Raw genomic sequence first — 24,525 nt, 5'->3', positions numbered from 1 at the left:
CTCTGTGTCTGTAATCCTAGGCAGCCAGCCAAAACAGATTTGTGCAGGTCTGTGACAGAATTACCACTGGAAAATAAACCATTTTTATTTAGATAAGACAGATTTAAAAACTGATGCACAATTAAGGAGGGGTTTGGAACTATTCTGTTGTAATGCTGTTTTGGGTTTTGTATTGAGTAGTGGGAAGAATTCATGAATTAAGCTACCCAATTGTTGTTTTAACCCTTTAAGCATGCACCACTGCATTGTAGCCATGTGCATTGCACATGGTTGCAGGGAGATTGTGGTACAGCCCCATTCACTAGAATGGGTCACATTCAGTGGCAGTAAATATGAACAGGAATACATCCTTACTGGGCACACAATATCACAGAAAATAAGCTAACCATTTTATTTAGTGACAGGAGCTTTGACTGGCATTCAGAGATCTTTAAAAAAGCGTGCCTGAAGTCATGTTTTGAAGCAAGTGTAAACGAGCTCTAAGGAAATGTACTATTTACCCAGCAAGAGAGTAATGGGCTCCATTGAATCATGAGTAAAAATGTATTTTCTATTATACTCCTATCTTTACCATGGGATGCAAGGCCTCTTTGTTGACAGATTTACCACTAATACTATAGATATTGTTATTAATAGGGATCAGTGCTAAATAATGAAAATATACAATACCATTCTCAGATCATAGACAGTCAGAATGATGGATAGCACAGTGATCACAATAATCACTATAGAATACTCAATATATCCTTCTGCAAGCCACAGGCTGAGGCTTCCAGCTTGAAAGAAATAGAATGGATTTAAAACCTGAAATAAAAGATAAAACCATGTATAAAACAATAAATAAACTGGTATTTTCAGAGATAATAAGCACAATCTGTTTATAGAAGAATCTCTCTTTAATAGGAGTATTATGGGAATTTCAAAGGGGGAACCTCGAATAAACTGTTTACTTTCTGATTGTCTCTCTCTTTAATCACAAATATGTATGGTCACTCATCTGAGTTAAAGTGGATGTAAACCCAATGTCATCCTTTCTAAACTACTGCCATAGGGGTTATCTATAAGGATATACAAGCCTCCTGCATGTATCTTTACCTGTCAAATGTCTCCCCTCTGTCTGTTATTAGACCCGAAAAACTGCATATTCTGTGGGTGGGTCTGTTCTCTGGAGCTCGGTGGGTGGAGTCATGATGTCAGTAGACTCCCCGCCCACCTCTACACTCCCCTTGTCAATATGTGTATTTCTAACACTGAACTTCTGCTGAACTTCTGCTATGATCTCTAACATCCAGTGAAAAGACAGGAAAGTAACCACATGACTTCAGTATGCCAAATCATGCTGAGGTGTGGAACAGCCAATCCTTGCAGAGCTGCTGAAGAAAGGAGTGGGGGAGGGAATTTAAAAATAATGCATGTCTTAGGCTAGTGCACGAGATGTAAATCACCTGTCACTCACAGCAAGGGAGAGGATTTGACAAAGTTTTTCTAGGTTTGTCAAGATTTTTCTCACTGAACAATAAAAGAGGATTGCTCAGAGATGGATTAACTCTGTGAGGCAAGACTGGGCTCAAATGATAGGAAATCTTATAATCTACAGTGTGATATTAAATTTTTATTTTTTTTTTTCGGGTTTACATCCACTTTAAGCTGGCCATACACTGATAGATTTTATTGTTCAGTCTAATGCCGCGTACACACGATCAGAATTTCTGCCAGCAAAAGTCCGATGTGAGCTTTTGGTCGGAAATTCTGACTGTGTGTATGCTCCATCGGACTTTTGCTGGCGGAATTTCCGCCAGCAAAAGATTGAGAGCAGGTTCCCTATTTTTCCATCGGGAAAAAATTCCTAACAGAAATTTTGTTCGTCTGTATGCAATTCCGACGCGCAAAAAAACAAGCATGCTCAGAATCAAGTATGAGACGGAAGCGCTGGGTCTGGTAAAACGAGACGAAACATCCAATCGTGTGTACGCGGCATAAAAGCTGAATGAATAACATCTAACAAATGTCTCCATCCACGCTATACAGCGAGGATAAACAGACCCCTCCTGGGCTACTGTATTTTGACAGCCAGCAACTATGGCTGAATACCTGTACAGCAGTTGCATCTGACTGGATGCAGCCACTGTTTCCCTGGCAATGCTTGTCCCGGCTTGTTCGATTTTTCAGTGGAAGGACATCAGGGGTAAGAGGGGCCAACAGGGCCAAACTTGAAATGGATTTCAAACAATTCACCAAGCACCAGACCAAATTTGCACAGTGTATGGCCAGTTTAAGATGTGCATGTAAATTGGAGCTTAAATATTTTAGCTCTGTAAGGAGAGCTGGGCCTGTCACTGAGCAGTCTATACCAAATACATGATTATGAGTTTTTCCTGAAAAATAGCCTTGCATACTACCATACTTTTTAAAACATTGGATTATTTCAGTATAAAAATACATTTTAAGAAAATGATATAATTATAACCTACTAGACTGTACACTGCATGTTTGAACAAAAAAATACATAAATATTCAGTACATCTCTTAAATACATGCACATTTACGCATGTTTTAGCCCTGTTAGAAATCCAGTGAGCTCCCTTTTGCCTGTGGTACACTGAAATTCCAAACAGCCTTTGCAGCTCAGCCCATTTCTCCGATACTGGACTACTGATCACCTCCACCCTATTTTATGGAAATAAGGAGAGTAGAAGGTGCTCTTTCTTCTATCCAAATAAAAATAGGCAAGGTTGATAACACTGCTTGGGATTTCATTGCATCAGATGCACTGTGATGTCAGTTCAGGGAGGGAGTCATACAAATGAATAACTTATGTGGCTGTACTCTTTTAAACGCTGATGCTTGTTTGCATCAGTGTTTGCCCGCGCATTTACTAACACCATATTCCCAAACATGAAACTTCCACAATCGGGAAATACATTGTAGGCATGTGCCGAGTAAACACCAATGCACAGAAGCATTGGTGTTTACAAGTGTGTGGCCTTGTACAGCTATTCACTTGAAGGCAAGCTAAATGTGGCACCTGCCGCTCCTTGGGCACAAAGAATGGTGGGATTTTTACTCCCAGCACTCTTTATACTGCACACCATCTACAGTATGTGCACAAGGCCTAAGGAGACAAAACATGGGGAAATATTAATGTATGTCAGAGGTGTACTGAATATTTTTTTTTTTTTTTGCAGAGATATATACTTTGATAGTGTGCGTATGCCTCCTATAAATACTACTATAAGGCACTATTGAATAAACAATAATTATAACCTCTTTAACGAGTAGCTTCCATACTGGTACAATTTCAACTTCAATAGCATTTGGCCCACAAACAGTCCTCCTGCAAAGGAAAGTTTATATTCAGTTTTGGAGCTTTCTTGTCACCTATATACAGCTGCTCACTCCTGACAACATATATTTAAGCAAGTTCAATGGATTGTTTGAAGTCATGGTATTGATAATAAACATCACATGCATTTTTTGGCTTAAGGTGTATAGGCTTAAAGTGATTGTAAAACCTAATTTAAAAAAATAAAATAACAAACATATTATGATTACCTCCTCTGTGCAGGTGGTTTTGCACAGAGAAGCCTGGATTCTCCTTTTCTCTGGTCCCTCTTTGCTGCTCCTGGCCCCTCCCTACTGTCGAGTGTCCCCACAGCAAGCAGCTTGCTATGGGGGCACCTGAGCCACAGCTCCCTGTGTCCATTTAGACACAGAGCCCCAGCCTGGCCCCATCCCCTCTCTTCCCTGATTGGCTAACTAACTTTGATTGACAGCCACAGGAGCCAATGGCACCACTGCTGTGTCCTGGATGGCTAAGACACTCCTGGACATCGCTGGAGAGAGATGGGGCTCAGGTAAGTAATTAGGGAGTGTTGGGGAGGCTGCTACACAGAGAAGGTTTTTTATTTAAAATAAATAAAATAAATAAATAAAAAATATTTTAATGCATAGAATGCATTAAGATAAAAAACCTTCTGCCTTTAAAACTCCTTTAAGGTGTAAAGTACTGCTAGCCATATGCCCAACTGGACTTTTAGTTTAAACCAGCTAAATATATTCCAGGCGCATTAAAAAGGTGTTCGTACAGTTCTCTTTAAAATGTAGCCTCAACCTGAATAGAAAAGCCTGTCCCCTGTCAGAATTCTGCATGAAAGGAATCTTGCTCTCTTTATGGAACCAACGGTTTCTGGGTCAGGATCCATCGCATCCCCTTCTGAGTCAGACCTATAACTCAGCAATCAGCAGATTGTGCTCCTGGCTGATTAGAGCTCTAGCTCTGACTCAGAAGAGGTATGTTGTAACCTCTGCAGAGAAACCACTGCTCCCACACAGAGAACAAGGACCCTTGTTTGCTTTTCCACTCATACTGTGGCAGTTTTCTAAAGAAAACAAACTGAAAAACTATTTGGTTGTGATATATGTGAAATGTGTTTAACTGATTTAACCACTTGCCGACCAGCTGCCGTCATTATACTGCGGCAGGTCGGCACAACCGTCGGCACCTTTAAGAGCCATAGGTATAGCAGGACGGCGGGGGCGGCGGGGGACACGGGACAGTGGGGGACATGATGCGCGGCCGGGGACACGATGTGCATGGCCGGCGGCCGCGATGTCCTACTAAGTAGGAACAACGATCTGGCTCCTCCTTTAGTAAGTCACATGCACATACAGTTGGAAACACCTAGCAGGGAACACAGTTAACCCCTTGATCACCTCCTAGCGTTAACCCCTTCCCTAACAGTGACATTTACACAGTAATCAGTGCATTTTTATAGCACTGATCGCTGTATAAATGTCAATGGTCCCACAAATTTATCAAAAGTGTCCGATCTGTCCACCGCAATGTCGCAGTCCCGCTAAAAATCCCAGATCGCCGCCATTACTAGTAAAAAAAATAATAATAATACAAATGCCATAAATCTATTTCCTATTTTGTATATGTTATAACTTTTGCGCAAACCAATCAATATACGCTTATTGCGATTTTTTTACCAAAAATATGTAGAAGAATATATATCGGTCTAAACTGAGGAAGAAATTAGGTTTTTTTATAATTTTTGGGGGGATATTTATTATAGCAAAAAGTAAAACATATTGCTTTTTTTCTAAATTGTCGCACTTTGTGGATCTATTTGTGTGAAAAATGACGTAAATTTTGTCTGGGTACAGTATCGCACGACCGTGCAATTGTCAGTTAAAGCGACGCAGTGCCTGAAAGTCATGTAAAAAAGTCCCCCTTGTGTTTTGTAATCTAAGGCTCAACCGCCCCTTTAAAGTTATATTGCTGATCAAGTAAATATATATATTGTTGTTCAAGAAGTGAATTTGTGTTGAAATCGAAACCAGACATAGGGAAGTTACGTGTGTCTGAAGATGGTCTGCAATTATATCTGATAAAGATGATAAAGAGTTAATGACTATGATTGGTTGAAAGCAGGGGCGTTGCTAGGGGGTGGCTATTGGGGCTATAGCCTCGTATCTGGGGTCCATAGCCCCGAGTCTCTTGCTGCAGGGTCCCTGCCTAACCAGCGGGTTGCAGGTTGGCTGCATGAGAGAGGCTGGAGGAGAAGAGAGAAGTGAGCGGGCTCTCTCTCTGCCTGCTCCACATCAGCGCTCTTAACAGCCGGGCCTCTTCAATTTGGGAGCGAGGTGCGGCGAGCAGCAGAGAGATTACATCATCTCTCACTGCCGTCACACATCAGGAGTGGAGGTCAAATGCTTCCTGTCATCGTGGAGCTCCACTTTGCAGCCAGACCCTCTTGCTTCAATGTCGGAGGTGCAGCGGGGATCAGCGAGATGACATCATCTCTCACTGCCCGCCCTGCATCACCGCTCTCCTGCTCTCACCGAATGGACCAGTGCTGTCAGCCTGCCACCAATGCAGCATCAATGCACATTTGGTAGCACTGGCTGGCATGGCAAGTTACAATCCACATCAGGTGGCAAGTGACAATCTGCAAATGGTGGCAGGAGATGTGGCAATCTGCAAATTGAGCCAACAGACGTGGCAAGTGATAATCTGCAAATGGTGGTAGGAGACGTGGCAAGTGACAATCTGCAAATGGTGGCAGGAGATGTGGTAATCTGCAAATGGTGGTAGGAGATGTGGTAAGTGACACGCCCAGGGCTCCCACTGATTCTGCAGTATGGTAAGTTGAACCACTTCATTATATATTAGAATGTAACAATAGAAATAATGCACTTTAATCACCCTGACGCCATATCAACCATGGTGCCATGGTGATTGAAGCGCCAACACCAGCCATCACCCGTGAAAAATTGCTTAGGTCTCCCAAACCTCCCCCGCGGGCATGCAAAAAGGTTGGTGACCGCTGCTATGGGCTCTAGCCCCAGATCTTTTGCAGATCTAGCAACGCCCCTGGTTGAAAGTATGTTAAAAGGAAATGTGTCATTTGAATATGTACCCCTTATTGGTGGAAGATGGTCGGTAACACCTATCTTTTATTCATATTTAACACCCTGTCTGGGACAATAAACCGAACAGTGTATGAAGCAACTTTGCTGTGTCAATTATTTATATACGCTGTTCCCTATGCATAGAGATATATTTGGGTATGAGAGCAACGGAATCAGCCGACAATGAGGTAATTATTATTTGATAATAAGATAATAGTCAGGACTAGTGAATAACGGTGATATTGCACCTTTCAGTGCCGTATCGCAAAAAATGGTCTGGTCATTAAAGCGGATCTGTACACATTTTCTAAAGTTCAACTCAGTGGCTTCTAAATATAGCACAGAGTGCTCAATGGACCGTTTTAAAAAAAAAAAATTTTCCTACCTTCAGATATGTGGCCCGGCCTGTGTTCGGTCCCTGCGGCTGTAGGCAGGGATTTTGCGGGTATACGCATCATTTCCTTTCATCGCCGCACTGTCTCCTGGGATCTCGTGTCATTCATCCCAGGAGTCAGTGCGGAGAGCCGCCGCAAAATCTCGCGGGATTTCTACGCCGCCGCCCGTTGTGATGGCAACCGGAGCTGTTGACGGCGCTCAGATTTGAGTTTACTGCGCATGCGCGAGATTGGGGATAGAACAGGCGGTGCATGCTGGTCAATCAGCAGCACCATATCCCGGAAGAGGATGCCTGTGGGCTTCACATGCCCACAGGCGAGATGACAACCGGCAACATTAAAATTAATAACTTTTTTTTTTAAGCGAAAACAGACAGCAGTAAGCACTAAAAACAGAACAAGTAAGTTCTATATTTAAATATATTAATCGTTGTCATTTTGCAAAAAAAATTAAAAATTTGGAGACAGTGAAACCCTGCTTTAAGAGGGAAATTTTTCCTGTCCTTAAGTGGTTAAACTGTAGCTTCAAAGAACAAGGTACTCAAGCTAAAATGCTAATAACATTCACAAACACATACAGTATGTAAGTATTTATATAAAGAACAATCAGCACAAACAATTGGTTAACCACTAGCTGCCCGCCCACTGTCATATGACGGTGGGACGAGCCAGCTGTCGTTCTGGGCGGACATCATATGACGTGATCGCCTTCCCGAGCCACTAGGGGGTGCACGCGCGCACCCGCCCGCTGCGTCACTGGGGACCCGATGCGCATGCCTGGCGGCCGCGATGTTTGCCGGGCACCCGCGATTGCCCAGTAACTGAGCAGGACCGTGGATCTGTGTGTGTAAACACACAGATCCACGTCCTGTCAGAGGAGAGGAGACCGATGGTGTGTCCCTTGTACATAGGGACACCGATCGGTCACCTCCCCCAGTCAGTCCCCTCCCCCACAGTTAGAATCACCTCTCTAGGACACACATTCACCCCTTGATCACCCCCTAGTGTTAACCCCTTGCCTGCCAGTCACATTCACACAGTAATCAATGCATTTTTATAGCACGGATCGCTGTATAATTGTGAATGGTCCCAAAAATGTGTCAAAAGTGTCCAATATGTCCGCCTCAATATTGCAGTCACAATAAAAATCGTAGATCGCCGCCATGACTAGTAAAAATAAAAAATAAATAATAAAAATGCTATAAATCTATCCCCTATTTTGTAGACCCTATAACTTTTGCGCAAACCAATCAATATACGCTTATTGTGATTTTTTTACCAAAAATATGTAGAAGAATACATATCGGCCTAAACTGAGGAAAAATTTTTTTAAAAAATTGGATATTTATTATAGCAAAAAGTAAAAAATATTGTGTTTTTTCAAACTTGTCCCTCTTCTTTTGTTTATAGCGCAATAAATAAAAACCGCAGAGGTGATCAAATACCACCAAAAGAAAGCTCTATGATAAAAATGATAAAAATTTCATTAGGGTGCAGTGTTGCATGACTGCGCAATTGTCATTCAAAGTGCGACAGCGCTGAAAACTGAAAAATGGCTTGGGCAGGAAGGGGGTGAAAGTGCCCTGTTTTGAGGTGGTTAAACTAAGTGGAAAATGCAAGCTGAACACTACAGGCTAATCATATCACCTTCAATGAGTATACAAAAAAAGGAATTAGTGCAGCGCAATATGAGTAAAAGAAAGTCCATCCATAAATGTAAAAGAACTTTAAGTCCCAGAACGGAAGATGAGACACTTCATGAGAAAATAGAAAATCCAATCCAATGGTGATTCTAGGTGACAAGCCCTCCACCAGCAAACAAATGCTCTTACCAGGAAAGGTGGACCCCTGATAAGACAGAAGGTCAAACATGCTTGTATCCACAATGGGATGATAGTATTGCGCTGTATGCAAAACCAATAAGCCAGTATACAACTAAAAACATAGGATCTGAAGATCCAGAGATGGGGGGAAGAGCTATCTTGCGGACGTCAACCGCTGCCATCTCTGGATCTTCGGATCATTTGTTTTTAGTTGTATACTGGCTTATAGGTTTTGCATACAGCGCAATATTGGCACCATCACCTTATGCCATTTTATGGATCTTTTTAAAATATATCAACGGAGAGCACTTAGAACGTGTCCCCTTGTCTTTTTACACTTGTCCTGGATGTTCCGGTTCCACTGCCATGCTGGAGAATACTATCATCCCATTGTGGATACAAGCATGTTTGACCTTCTGTCGTATCAGGGGTCCACCTTTTCTGGTAAGAGCATTTGTTTGCCGGTGGAGGGCTTGTCATCTAGAATCACCAGTGGATTGGATTTTCTATTCTCTCACGAGGGGTCTCATCTTCCGTTCTGGGACTTATAGTTCTTTTACATTTATGGATGAATTTTCTTTACTCATATTGCGCTGCACGAATTCCTTTATTTAGTATGTACGTATTGTTTTGTCAGAAACCATGAACCAGACTGAAACAGAAGAACAGTAAAATCACACTTGTTTATTAATAAAAATAAAAAGGTAAATAGAGTAAGCGTAGTCAAAGCATAGCCAGAGTCCAGTAACCAAATCGGGTAATCAGCCAAGCCAGAGCTCAGTAACCAGATAGGGTAATCAGCCAGGCCAGAAGTCAGGGATCCAAGTAGAGGAACAGCCAGCAGGATAAGGAGCCAGAAGGGATGTCAGCAAAACCAGTCTTTAAACAGGAACGCAGGAGATGGTTTCTTGTGATGTGACCAAGGCGAAGGCAGAGATCAAGTCAGCTGGACAGCTTTAAGTAGGCAGGACTGATGAGCAGAATCAACAACAGTTGAGTAACTGTGGAGAGAGATGGGAGCAGGCAATTAGCCGACAGCTGAGCGGCCAGCTCAGAGAAGGAAGGGCTGAGCCCAGCCCTGACATGTTTTAAAAGTTTCCTGTGAAAGTCTATTGTTCTGTGCTTATCCAGTCTTTCATGTTTACACATCCAGGCAGTGAGTTTATTGTCAGACCTGAAAAGGTAACTTCAAACACTCACATTGGTAAACTATTTTGTAAGATCATAAATGATGCATAGCATTGACTTTTTGATAACACTTGATTAGCTTTCAATGTGCGGTCTTATAGGTGTGGTTATGCCCAATACCTGTAAGCAAGATGACCTTTCATTGATTAAGAATAGATGTACATTCAGGACGTACCAGCTCAGAGGAGGAAGGGCTGAGCCCAGCCCTGACAGTACCCCCTCCTCAGTGACACCTCCCCCTCGGAGGACCACCGGGCTTGAGGGGAAAACGTCTATGGAAATCACGGAGGAGGACAGGGGCATGTACGTCCGAGGATGAGACCCAAGAGTGTTCCTCCAGACCGTAGCCCTTCCAATGCACCAGGTAATGTACGCGCCCACGGAACCTATGGGAGTCAACAATGGATTGTACTTCATACTCCTCATGGTTCTCAACCTGTATAGGGTGAGGACGTGGCACCGAGGTGGTAAAGCGGTTGCAGACCAAAGTTTTCAATAAGGAGACATGAAACAAATTTGAGATGCGCATACTAGGAGGAAAGTCCAACGCGTAAGCCACTGGGTTAATCCTGCGAAGGATACGGAAAGGCCCAATAAACCGAGGTGCGAACTTCAGTGAGGGAACATGAAGTCGGAGGTTGCGAGATGACAGCCAGACCCTGTCCCCAACCTGGTAGGAAGGCACAGGCAGGCGTCTGCGGTCAGCATGAAGTCTGTACCTATCATTAGCATGACGCAAAGCCTCCTGAACTTGTGCCCAAGTGGAACGAAGACCACGGAGATGCTCCTCTAGCACAGGAATACTCTGCAGGACAAACGCGTCAGGCAACTAGGAAGGTTGGAAACCATAATCCGCCATAAACGGAGACAATTCAAGGCACTATTCAAGAATTCAAGGCACTATTGTGAGCAAACTCTGCCCATGGTAATAGGTCTGACCAGTTGTTGTGATGGTCAGAAATATAGCAATGTAGGAATTGCTCCAAGGACTAATTGGCTAGTTCTGCGGCCCCATTAGACTGTGGGTGATACGCAGAGGAGAAAGCAAGCTGAATGTGCTGTGCACAAAAGGCTCGCCAGAACCGGGACACAAACTGACTACCCCTGTCTGCGACAATCAACTTGGGTAGCCTATGTAAGCAAAAGATCTCCCGAGCAAAAATGGAAGCCAATTCCTTGGAAGTGAGCAACTTCTTATGTGGAATACAATGACACATCTTTGAGAACCGGTCAACCACCATAAGGATAACTTTGTTGCCCTGGGAGTTGGGCAACTCCACAATGAAATCCATAGGCAGGTGGGTCCAGGGCCTCTCTCCATTAGGTATGGGTTGTAGGAGGCCCACTGCAAGGTGTCGTGAAGTCTTACTCTGAGCACACACGGAACAGGCAGCTACGAAGGCAGTTACATCAGCACGTAGACTTGGCCACCAGAATTGTTGTGAAATGGCCCAAACGAGTTGATTCTTACCAGGGTGTCCAGCTGCCTTGGGAGAATGGTAAGTCTGGAGCACGGGAGTACGGAGACACTCTGGGACAAAGCAGCAGTCACAAGGTTTCTCAGGAGGAGTATCGACCTGAGCAGCAAGAATTTTGTCACCCGAAACAGAAGACCGGTGTGAACCGTAGTCAGAATACGATCAGGAGGAATCATAGGAACCAGAACCGGCTCCAACTTGGAAGTGGAGGAAAATTGTTGTGACAAGGTGTCAGCCCTTACGTTCTTAGTACCGGGTAAGAATGAGACATTGTAATTGAAACTTGACAAGAGCCCATCGCTCCCTTCTGGGAGAGAGGCGTTTAGCCTCAGATAAGAATGTGAGATTCTTATGGTCAGTAAGAATGAGAACCGGCACAGTGGTACCTCCGAGGAGATGTCTCTATTCTTTTCAGCGCTAAAATGATTGCCAACAGCTCTCTGACACCAATCTTGTAATTGCACTCGGCACGTGACAATTTCTTGGAAAAGTAGCCACATGGATGCATAGAGGTAGGACGTTGAGACAAAAGGGCGCCAACACCAGTCTCAGAAGCATCAACCTCAAGGATAAAAGGTAACGTATGATCAGGATGTGCCAACACAGGAGCAGAAACAAAGGCAGCCTTGAGACTTTCAAAGGCCTTAATAGACTCCGGAGACCAACTCTGTGGGTTACTGTTCTTTCTGGTCATATCGGTCAGGGGCTTGACCAGAGACGAAAAGTTACAAATAAACTTCTGATAATAGTTGGCAAAACCCAGGAAATGCTGCAGAGGATGTAACCCCATGGTAGAGGCCACTGTAGGACTGCCGAAAGTTTCACTGGGTCCATCGAAAAACCAGCAGTGGAAACGACACAGCCCAGGAATTTAACCTGCTCCCGATGGAACTCTTCTCCAGTTTATAATAGAGATTGTTCTCTCCTAATTTCTGAAGCACACAACAGACATCTGTGTGGTGGCTCTCCAGGGACTTGGAAAATATGAGGATATCATCGAGATAAACCACCACACATAACTGCAACAAATCTCGGAGGACATCGTTAATAAATTCCTGGAAAACTGCTGGGGCGTTACAAAGGCCAAAAGGCATTACGAGATACTCATAATGGCCTGTTCTGGTATTAAACACAGTTTTCCACTCGTATCCTCCTTATTCCTCACAAGATTGTAAGCCCCTCTCAGATCAAGCTTAGTGAAAATTGTTGCTCCCTTGAGGTGGTCAAATAACTCTGTAATCAACAGGATCGTGTAGGCATTCTTAATCGTGAAACAATTGAGACCCCTATATTCAATACAAGGTCTCAGTTCACAGCTCTTCTTCTTCACAAAGAAGAAACCAGCACCAGCAGGAGACAAGGATTTGCGGATGAAACCCCGAGAAAGTGCGTCTGCAACATACTCCTCCATGGCTTTATCCTCCAAGACCGACAAAGGGTAAACCCAGCCACAAGGGGGAGTGGCACCAGGTTGACGGTCAATTGCGCAATCATACGGCCGGTGTGGAGGCAAACTACCGGCTTGACCCTTGTCAAAGACGTCGCTAAAATCACGGTGCTCCTCTGGCAGGGAGGAGAGTGAAGAGGTACACAGGACCTTGGCTACCTTCCGGGAAGCATGTTTCACTGCATTGTGGTGACCAGGAGAGAACCTCTGCACCGAGCCAATCAAAAGAGTGGTTGTACTTCTGTAACCAAGGATAACCAATAACCAGCGGAAACTTAGGAGAGGAAATCCCTTGGAATTGGATTATCTCATGGTGAAGAGCCCCTACGGCCACGGACAATGGAACCGTCTCATGAGTCACATGGGCAGGCTGTAGAGGTCTCCCGTAGACATGTGCTGGATGAAAAAATTCATTTAGTTTCGTTTCGATTCGTTATTCAACTAAATTCCTTTAGTTAAATTTGTTGCATTCGTTACATTCGTTTTTGGAATTCGTTTAGTTTCGTATTTGAATTCAAAAAAATTCGCAAGCATTCAAAAAAATTCTACCACAATCGAAAAAAACTATCAAATTCGAAAAAATTCTACCGCATTCGAAAAAAATTTAACCGAATTTGAAAAAGTAAACTATACTGTATATAACCATTGTGAAATTCAAAATTTGTATAGAATGAAATTGAATTCCTATAGAAAAGAAATAGAATAGAAAAAATAAGAGAATAGCATAGAAAAACAATAGAACAGAATAGAAAAAAATATAATATATTCTATTCTAATCTTTTCTATTCGAACTCGAATTCATTCTGTACCAAATTCCAATTGTGGAAGATGGTTATATATATATTATATTTTTTTTCTATTCTGTTCCATTGTTTTTCTATGCTATTCTTTTCTATTCAAATTTAAATTAATTCTATACAAAATTCAAATTTCGGAAGATGGCTTCTGAAATTCAAATTTCGTATAGAATGAATTCGAACTTGAATAGAAAAGATTAGAATAGAAAATAATAGAAATGAATAGACTAGACAAACAATAGAACAGAATAAAATATAATATAATATATATATTTTATTCTATTCTGTTCTATTGTTTTTCTAATCTATTCTTTTCTACTCTATTGTAATCTTTTCTATTCAAATTAATTTTATACAAAAGTCGAATTTTGGAAGATTTTTTTTATATATATCTATTTATATATGGATATATATCTATATATAGATAGATATATATCTATATAATATTTTTTCTTTGCTGGTCTATTGTTTTTCTATGCTATTCTTTTCTATTATTTTCTATTTTATTCTAATCTTTTCTATTTGAATGTGAATTCATTCTATATGAAATTTGAATTTCGGAAAATGGTTATACAGAAATAGAATGAAATAGAATAAAATGGAATTCTAATAGAAAAGACTAGAACAGAATAGAGAAAAAAAAAAAAATATATATATATATATATATATATATATATATATATATATATATTATATAAACCCATCTTCTGAAATTGGAATTAGGTACAGAATGAATTCGAATTTGAATAGAAAAGATTAGAATAGAATAGGAAATAATATAAAAGAATAGCATAGAAAAACAATAGAACAGAATAGAAAAAAATATAATATATTCTATTCTAATCTTTTCTAATCCAATTCGAATTCATTCTGTACCAAATTCCAATTTCGGAAGATGGTTATAGTTATATATATATAATATTTTTTTTCTATTCTGTTGTATTGTTTTTTCTATTCTAATAGAAAAAAATAGAATAAAATAGAAAAAATAGCATAAAAAAAATAGACCAGCATAGAAAAAAATAATATATATATATATATATATATATATATATATATATATATATATATATATATATATATATATATATATCTTCCAAAATTCAAATTTCATATAGAATGAATTCGAATTTCAATAGAAAAGATTAGAATGGAGTAGAAAAGACTAGACTAGAAAAACAATAGAACATATATATATTATATTTTATTCTGTTCTGTTCTATTGTTTTTCTAGTCTATTCTTTTCTATTATTTTCTATTCTAATCTTTTCTATTCAAATTTGAATTCATTCATACAAAATTCGAATTTTAGAAGCCATATTCCAAAATTCTAATTTCATATAGAATGAATTCAAATTCGAATAGAAAAGTTTAGAATAGAATAGAAAAGAATAGCATAGAAAAACAATGGAATAGAATAGAAAAAAAATAATATATATATATATATGTAAATATATATATATATATATATATATATATATATATATATATATATATATACCATCTTCCAAAATTCGAATTTCATATAGACTGAAATCAAATTTGAATAGAAAAGAATAGAAAAGAAAATAATAGAAAAGAATAGACTAGAAAAACAATAGAACAGAATAGAAAAAATATAATATATATATTATATTTTATTCTATTCTGTTCTATTGTTTTTCTAGTCTATTCTTTTCTATTATTTTCTATTCTAATCTCTACTATTCAAATTCAAATTCATTCTATACGAAATTCGAATTTCAGAAGCCATCTTCCAAAATTCGAATTTCAGAAGCCATCTTCTGAAATTCAAATTTCGTATAGAATGAATTCACACCATTTTAAATCAGGAAGCATTGATGACCCAGATGTCAGCACAGGAAGCGGAGTTGTGTGCTGTAGTCAATGCATGTCATCTCCTAGAGAATCAAAGGGGAAACTTTTACACTGACAGCAGATATGCATTTGGAATAGCTCATGATTTTGGGTCAATTTGGAAAGCACAGAACTTTCTCACTAGTGCAGGGAAGCCAGTGAGACATGCAAAACTCATAGAGCAGCTATTTGAGGCCTTTCAGAAACCAGCAGAAGTTGCCATCTTGAAGGTAAAAAGGGCATGCAAGGGGAAATGACATGACAGCCAGAGGAAATGCTTTAGCAGACCAAGTGGCAAAGGATGCTGCCCTTATGGCATTTGGAGTCACACCCACTGTAGGGGTCGCCCAGGTAGCGGGGACAGATTCCCCTCATCAAGAGCAGTGGGATGTAGAAACTCTAATTCAGTTGCAGAACCAGGCCCCTGATGAAGAGAAGGATAAGTGGATCAAATGTAATGTTACCCAAAATCAGCAGGGCCCGTGGAGTGCTGACAACAGGTGGTGTCTACCCAGGAGTTTGTACCCAGTTTTAGCACAACTGGCACATGGCGTCAGTCACCTTACTAAGGGCGCAATGGTGGCACTTACTGACTGCTATTGGATAGCACCTGGATTTAGTGCATTTGCAGCCAGGTTTTGTGCTTCATGTCTCACTTGTGCTCTGTACAATGCAGGGAGGCCTGTCCATGTTCCCCAAAAGCATTCTCCTAAGCCAGGTTTCCTTTTCCAAAGAATTCAAATAGACTACATTCAGATGCCCAGAATAGGCACCTATGAGTTCGCTTTAGTGTGTGTTGACATGTTTATAGGTTGGCCCGAGTGCTGGCTGGTAGCTAAAGCAAATGCAAAAACAACAGCAAAGAAAATTTTGAATGAAATAGTTTGTAGATATGGAGTTCCTGAAACTATTGAGAGTGACAGAGGAACCTATTTTACTGGGGAAGTAATAAAAGAGGGAATGGAAGCCCTTCACATACAGCAAGCTTTCCATACACCTTATCAACCACAAAGTAGTGGTAAAGTTGAGAGACTTAATGGAATTTTGAAAAACAGATGTGCAAAAATTAAAGAAGATACAGGAAAAGGATGGATGAAAGCTTTGCCATTAGCCCTATATTCTGTACGAACTACCCCTAAACAACCACATGGGCTGTCCCCTATGAGATTTTATTTGGAGGACCACCCAAAACAGGGCTATATTTTTCCCAACAGTTGCAGGCTTCTCACTCTAGTCTGTTAGAATATGTTCAGATTTTGCAAAAAACATTGAATAAAATACATGAAGGTGTTTATAAATCTATTTCCGACCCAGATTCTGTTTCAGGTATTCACAGAATCCAACCAGGTGACTGGGTGGTGGTCAAGCGACACATCAGAAAGCCGCTAGAACCAACATTTGATGGACCACATTTGGTGCTTTCACAAACGGATCCGCTGTCAAGTTGGAAGGAAAGCCCACCTGGATTCACGCCAGTCACTGCAAGAAAATTCTGAAGTGATGATGTTTCTTTTCTTTTTGTTGTTTGTGAGAACTGAGACATGGAAAAATAACCCTTTCATCCAAATGTTGAAATTGTATGCAACCCATAGCAACACTAGTAACTGCTGGGTGTGTTCTCACTTACATCCCCAAACAGGAACAATACCCATGATAGCAATGCAGAGCACAAATTAACGCTAAATTATCTCATTGCAGCTCAAGGTGGGATGTGTAAGGTATTTCACACTGACTGTTGTATATACATTTCTGATAAAGAGGGCATTATTAAAGGGCATCTTGCTAAGATAAGAGAACTACAGAATAACGCCAGAGATATTGCTAAAGATGGATGGAACCCCTTTAAGGGTTTAGGAGATTTTGGTGACTTTTTATATGGCATAGCAACATGGTTACAGAAACTAGGCGCTTACATTGTGATGTTCCTATTTCTCATATTTGTTATTTACTTCCTCATCAGGCCATGCCTCTGTGTGACTACCCGCTGTACCAACAAATATACCACCAGCCCTGATGAACCTATTATTGTGAGAAAGCTAGGAGAGAGCTGAACAGGACGCCGTCTCTCTGCGCCAATGTAACAGGAGTTACCAGCAATCGGCTGAACGTAACGCGGAGAAGAATGGTGTCAAATATACAAAAGGAGGGAAATGACATGGACATTCACTGTACTGTTCATTTAAGCACAAGAGACTCCATTTTGTTCTCACTGTTGAAATATGTTCTGTAACCTTCACCTAAGACACAATCACATCTCCTACTAAACGCTCTCTACTCCTCCCCCCTCCCCCTCCCTTCTCAATGTTTTATTTTTGCAATTGTTCTATTCGCTAGCTTAACTTATCTATGTATAAAATAACATGTAATAATAAATTTTGACACTGAACAGACATTTTAAACACAGTGATTGAGTCCTGTGAATCTGTTCCTGCAGCTACAGTATTATCTTTGTTTTAGAGTCCCAATCAGAAATCAGTCATAACAATTTTGTAAAAAGGTTTTTACAAAAAAATTTTGTAAAATGGTGTCTGTAGTGGTTACAGCAAACCTTGTGTATGGCTGACCATCATCAGTGTAAAATCTGGAACCATATTTGAATAAGTGTGTGTCACAATCTGATAAGAAAAGTTTAGAATAGAATAGAAAAGAATAGCCTAGAAAAACAATAGAATAGAATAGAATAAAATATAATATATATTTTATATTTTTTCTATTTGGTTCCATTGTTTTTCTATGCTATTCTTTTCTATTCTATTCTAAACTTTTCTATTCGAATTTGAATTCATTCTATACGAAATTTGAATTTCGGAAGATGGCTTCTGAAATTTGAATTTCGTATAGAATTAATTCGAATTTGAATAGAAAAGATTAGAATAGAAAATAATAGAAAAGAATAGACTAGAAAAACAATAGAACAGAACAGAATAAAAAATAATATATATATATATATATATATATATATATATATATATATATATATATATATATATATTATATTTTATTCTGTGTTGTTCTATTGTTTTTCTAGTCTATTCTTTTCTACTATATTCTAATCTTTTCTATTCAAATTCAAATTCATTTTATACGAAATTCAAATTTTGGAAGATGGTTTTATATATATATATATATATATATATATATATATATATATTCTATTCTGTTCTATTGTTTTTCTATTAATTTATATTCTATTCTAATCGTTCCTATTTTAATATATATATATATATATATATATATATATATATATATATATATATATATATATATATATATATTTTTTCTATGCTGGTCTATTGTTTTTCTATGCTATTCTTGTCTATTTTATTCTAATCTTTTCTATTTGAATGACAATTCATTCTATAAGAAATTCGAATTTCGAAAAATGGTTATATAGAAATAGAATAAAATAGAATGAAATCGAATTATATATATAATTAGACATGTGCACACTGAAATATTTCGTTTTGGAATTTCGTTTTCATCCAAAAACTAAATTTATTTAGTTACTCCCGAAATTCGTTTTTATTTATTTTGTTTTTCGTTAAAAATTGCATTTGTCCGAAAATCCAAATTAAGGTCAAATCTGTCATTGAAGGCTTATGGTGTCTGTCGAATGTTCAAACAAGATTCGACGGAGCAGCTAAACTGTACGACGCCGTATAGTTTACCTGCTCCGTTGAATCTTCTTAGAACCTTCAACAGACACCATAAGCCAAAGTACGTGTGTACTTAGTTCTAGCTATTTTACTGCTCCTCCTCTTTGGTTACAATCAGCCAATAACATTCATCATCATCATTATTTTTATTTATCTTTTCTTCCCTACGTCGAATCTTTTCTTCCCTACGTCGAATCTTTTCTCCCCTACGTTAAATCTTTTCTCTCTATGTCGAATCTTTTCTCTCTATGTAGAATAATCGTGGACTAATAGAGTTAAGGTTAGGCAAATTCGACCACAAGTTTGATACAGTTTGACACAACTGTATCAAACTTGTTTGACACAAGTTTGACACAGATTGTTATTGTCATCATCATGTCGAATCTCCTATCTATATTGAACTGTTGTATCAACGAAAACGAAAATAAAGCATTTGTTTATGTTGGATCTTTAATTTTTCAGATTCTTCACTTTCGTTATCGTTTGTTAAAACTGTAACGAAAATACCTGAAATTCGGACAAAAATGCATTCGGATGAAAACGAATGCACATGTCTAATATATATATATAAAACCATCTTCCGAAATTGGAATTGGTACAGAATGAATTCGAATAGAAAAGATTAGAATAGAATATATTATATTTTTTTCTATTCTGTTCTATTGTTTTTCTAAGCTATTATTTTATAATATTTTATATTCTATTCTAATCTTTTCTATTCAAATTCATTCTGTACCAAATTCCAATTTCGGAAGATGGTTATTTATATATATATATATATATATATATATATATATATATATATATATATATATATAAATATATATATATATATTACAAAAGAATAGCATAGAAAAACAATAGACCAGCATAGAAAAAAAATTATATATATTCGAATTTGAATAGTAACAATAGAAAAGACTATTACAGAATAGAAAATAATAGAAAAGAAAAGCATAGAAAAACAATAGAACAGAATAATTTAAAAAAATTATATATTTTCGAATTTCCGAATAATGAAAAATTTGTCCGAATTTCGATTCGGAATGAAACGGAATGCACATGTCTAGTCTCCCGTCAAGAGCCTCAATGGCAAGTGGAGTGTCACACAGCTGCAGTGGAATCGAGTGCTTTGATACAAAGGCAGCATCAATGAACAGGACTGCAGCCCCAGAGTTGATTAGAGCCTGTATCTCGATAAACGACTTAGCCCAAGAAAGGTTGACCAAAACCAGGGGCTTATCCTTCTGGATAACTGGGGACGACAAAACGCCACCTAAGGTCTGTCCATGACAGGACCTCAAGGTTCGGGTGTTCCCGGGACAGGTAGGACAAGACTTCAAAAAGTGACCTGCCTGGCCACAATAAAGGCACAATTTCTTCCTCCTTCTAAAGGCTCTCTCATCCGCAGAGAGACGCGTGAAGCCCAAGTGCATGGGTTCATCTTCACTGATCGGCTCAGTACCAGAAGGCATGGGAGGTGAGGGAGGCACAGGTGGGACTGCAAAGCTCGGAGGCAAACATACAGGAGGCTTCCGCAAACGTTCCTTAAAAGAACGTCTTTCTCTGAGTTTGAAGTCAATGAGGATGGCAAACGAGATCAAGCTCTCCAGCTCAGGGGGTATATCTTGGGCTGCTATCTCATCCTTGATGGAATCCGAGAGACCATGAGAAAAAGCAGCCATGAGGGCATCATTGTTCCAAGCAACCTCTGCTGCCAGAGTACGGAACTCAATGGTTGGCAACAGTTCTCGTACTCTGTTTGATGGACATGAGGCACTTGGCAGCAGAAGCGGAGCGTGCGGGAACGTCAAATACCCTTTTAAAGGAGGCCACAAACTCAGGGTAACTCAAGACAACAGGTTTTTGCGTCTCCCATAGAGGGTTAGCCCAGGCCAAGGCTCTCTCAGAAAGCAAAGATATCACAAACCCTACTTCTGTCCGTGGGAAACGCCTGGAGCAGCATCTCAAAGTATATCTCAACTTGGTTGAGAAACCCTCTGCATTGAACTGGATCACCCCCAAATCGCTGGGGAAGCAGGGCAGAACCAGACATACCTCTTATAAAGGTAATACTTAAGGCGGGTTCCTGCACAGAGACTGGCGCAGCAGCAGGGACAGCCTGCAACTCAGGTTGTACTGGAGCAGCCACAGTGGTGGATTCCAGGTGAGCCGTGCGAGCTGTGCGACCATGAACGAGACCGAGACAGAAGTACAGTAAAATCACACTTGTTTATTAATAAAAATAAAAAGATGAATAGAGTAAGCATAGTCAAAGCATAGCCAGAGTCCAGTAACCGGATTGGGTAGTAAGCCAAGCCAGAGTTTAGTAACCAGATCGGGTAATCAGCCAAGCCAGAGTTCAGTAACCAGATAGGGTAATTAGCCAGGCCAGAAGTCAGGGATCCAAGTAGAGGAACAGCCAGCAGGATAAGGAGCCAGAAGGGATGTCAGCAAAGCCAGTCTTTAAACAGGAACGCAGGAGATGGTTTCTTGTGATGTGACCAAGGTGAAGGCAGAGATCAAGTGAGCTGGAAGGCTTTAATTAGGCAGGACTGACGAGCAGAATCAACAACAGCTGGGTAACTGTGGAGAGAGATGGGAGCTGGAAATTAGCCGACAGCTGAGGTAACTTCAATCACTCACATTGGTAAACTATTTTGTAAGATCATAAATGATGCATAGCCTTGACTTTTTGATAACGCTTGATTAGCTTTCAATGTGCGGTCTTATAGGTGTGGTTATGCCCAATACCTGTAAGCAAGATGTCCTTTCATTGATTAAGAATAGATGTACATTCAGGACATACCATTCAATGTCGTTCAATCTCCAAATTAGGGTTGCATAATGCCAGCCTTGAAAAATTCCTTCCTAAAACGCAGAATCTGACAATAATGCTCTTTTATTAACACCTGTTGACGTGAATGCAATAAGCTAAGGAATGCAGATTATCTAGAGAATTCTCAGATGCAAATATAGATAGACTGAAGCTTTCCATCAGCTGAGGAAACAATCTCCAGCTTTCTTTTGAACCACAGGCTGGAAGGACATGCAGGGATCTCAAGTTCAATAACCATAAAAAAATCCCAGTTTTTCCAAAAATGCTCATAAACATGAGATGATTGTTACATAATCCATCCTATTTTGACTAAATCATAATACAATTGTATATTTATAGGCACTCTCCAGACTCTGAAGACACAACATGACTGCATGCTCTGAGGTAAGTATTGATCAATCGGGTTAAATGTTTGAGACAGATTATAACTGTTTATATATAAAATACGCTGCGCTAAAGTGTAAAATGTCAATATTATAAAGTATATGTCTAAGTAATAATCCAAAAAACAATAGTGAAGATGATATGTATGTGGTTTGCTGAAAGCACTATTTGAATAGCGTTTCCTACATTAGTGCAAAATATGCAAAATATACAAAATATGCAACTAAATCAATCAATCAAATCATCTAAATATTCAAAATGTAAGTCAGTATAATATAAAGTGCAACGTGCAAAATAGTCAGTTAGATGTGATTACATCAGTGCAAAATTTGCAAATAATCAGCTGGTGCCAAAATACACAGTGAATCAATAAAAAGTCAAATTACCTAATAAATCAATAAAACATATAGTGCAACGTGCAAATAATATACCACAATACATATAATGTGTGCAAAATACAAAAAAGTGCCAAGTGCCACACAATAAGTGTAAACATCTAATCCAAAAAACAATATAGCACGTGATCAGTGAATCTAATATATAATATTGAAAGTATATAAAAAAGTCTGTAATAAAAATGTTCATAAAGAAAATCCAGCGTGCTCCAAATATTCTTAGTGCTCAAGAAACCATGCTCAAGTGTCATCCAGTGACCCCCAGGGTCAGCCGCTCACCTCAGAGCTGTGATGCTGAGTCTAAACACGCTTAGGAGCCATCCCACGGCTCAGTGATGGTATCCAGGTGCACAGCCTTAGCAGCAGCTCCACAAGTATAAAAATTAGAAGAAAAAACTGGATAGAGTAATATCGTTTAAAAAGGTTTATTGAAGTAAAAAACACTCCCCGCAATGGGGTACTCACAAATTCGGGGTGCTTGAGTGCACCAACCTAGCAATAGCCTCCAGATAATAAGTGTCAGAGAGGGTAAAGTGTGCGTCGCATCAGAGCGAGATGAATAGCTCTGTGCTCTGTCCTGGCCCCTCCCCTACGCGTGTTCGACACAGGGTCACGTGTCTTCATCAGGGGGAAATGATTGGACGGACGCTCTGCAGCCTAAATATACTCATCGCGGACTTTAAAATTCATGCCCGTAGAATACTCTCTTCTAGAATAAATAGGCTAAAACAAGAGTCTAACACCATACTTCAACTCACATCTGACAAACTGCGGGATTTAGAAGCGGCCTATAGCTCCAGCCCAACCCTTGAAAACCTGGACAGAGTGAAACTGCAGACTCGACTAGTCACACAACTGCACACAGAGAAGGCTAAACAGCGTGTTTTTTTCTGCAGGCAGAGAGTGTATGAACAGGGAGAAAGGGAGGGGAGATTACTGGCCCTTTTGGCCCACATGGAAGATAGGCCCCCTGTTGTGGTGTCACTCACTAACCCAGATGGGAGTGATGTGACAGAACCAGAACGGGTCGCAGATCAGTTTAAGCAATTCTACGGCAAATCTATATAAATCCCAAAACACGTACACGCGAAGGGAGATTCAATCGTATTTATCTTCCATACAATTCCCCCGGCTGAATCGAGAACAAATTGAGCTTCTTGATGCACCCATCACAGAACACGACATTACGGAAGCGATCGCACAGTTAGTCAAATCTAAAGCTCCAGGGATGGATGGACTACCTTTGGAATTTTATGTAACTTACTCAGATATCCTGGTCCCCAAGCTAAAAGTATTGTACCAGTCTATATTTGAACAGAATTTACTCCCCGAGTCTATGCAGGAAGCCCAAATCATAGTTCTCCCCAAACCGGGAAAAGACCCACATTTCCCTGAATCCTACAGACCTATCTCACTCCTGCAGGTAGACATTAAAATCTTAGCTAAAATCTTGGCCTCTAGATTAAACACTGCCATCTTAACTTTAATTCACATGGACCAATCTAGCTTTATGCTGGAGAAAAACACAGCCATGAACATCAGGCGACTATATATGAATATGCAAGCCAGACACGATAACTCAGGTGGTGGCGTTAGATATAGCCAAGGCCTTCGATTCAGTAGAATGGCCATATTTATGGGAATGTCTGCACAGTTATGGGTTTGGGGCATGCTTCATAAAATGGGTACAGCTCCTATACCAGACACTCGGGGTGAGAATTATTGTGAATGGATGGCTCTTGGAGCAATTTCCATTAGAGAGGGGCACCCGATATGGGTGTCCCCTCTCTCCCTTATTGTATGCGCTGGCAGCTGAACCACTGGCCATTGCCATCAGAGCACACCCTGA

The 24,525-nt window shown here is 39.8% G+C and overlaps 1 protein-coding gene across 6 annotated transcripts in view; it reads right to left on the bottom strand.

The window, feature by feature from the left end:
• Positions 1-24,525, bottom strand: part of LOC141139843 (probable cation-transporting ATPase 13A4) — a 125,326-nt gene that overhangs the window by 76,263 nt on the left and 24,538 nt on the right. For all 6 annotated transcript variants that reach the window (XR_012243817.1, XM_073626369.1, XM_073626367.1 and 3 more), the window contains 2 exons: positions 3,265-3,334; positions 670-804 (listed from right to left, as the gene is read on the bottom strand). Coding sequence is in view for 5 of the 6 variants with exons in the window: in XM_073626369.1 (XP_073482470.1) it covers positions 670-804; positions 3,265-3,334 (205 nt within the window). In the remaining variant the exon portion in view is untranslated. The remainder of the gene's footprint in view (positions 1-669; positions 805-3,264; positions 3,335-24,525) is intronic.

The sequence above is a fragment of the Aquarana catesbeiana genome, linkage group LG04, assembly GCF_042186555.1.
Source record: "Aquarana catesbeiana isolate 2022-GZ linkage group LG04, ASM4218655v1, whole genome shotgun sequence".
Classification (NCBI taxonomy): Eukaryota; Metazoa; Chordata; class Amphibia; order Anura; family Ranidae; genus Aquarana; species Aquarana catesbeiana.
This window is presented reverse-complemented; position numbering and strand designations above follow the sequence as displayed.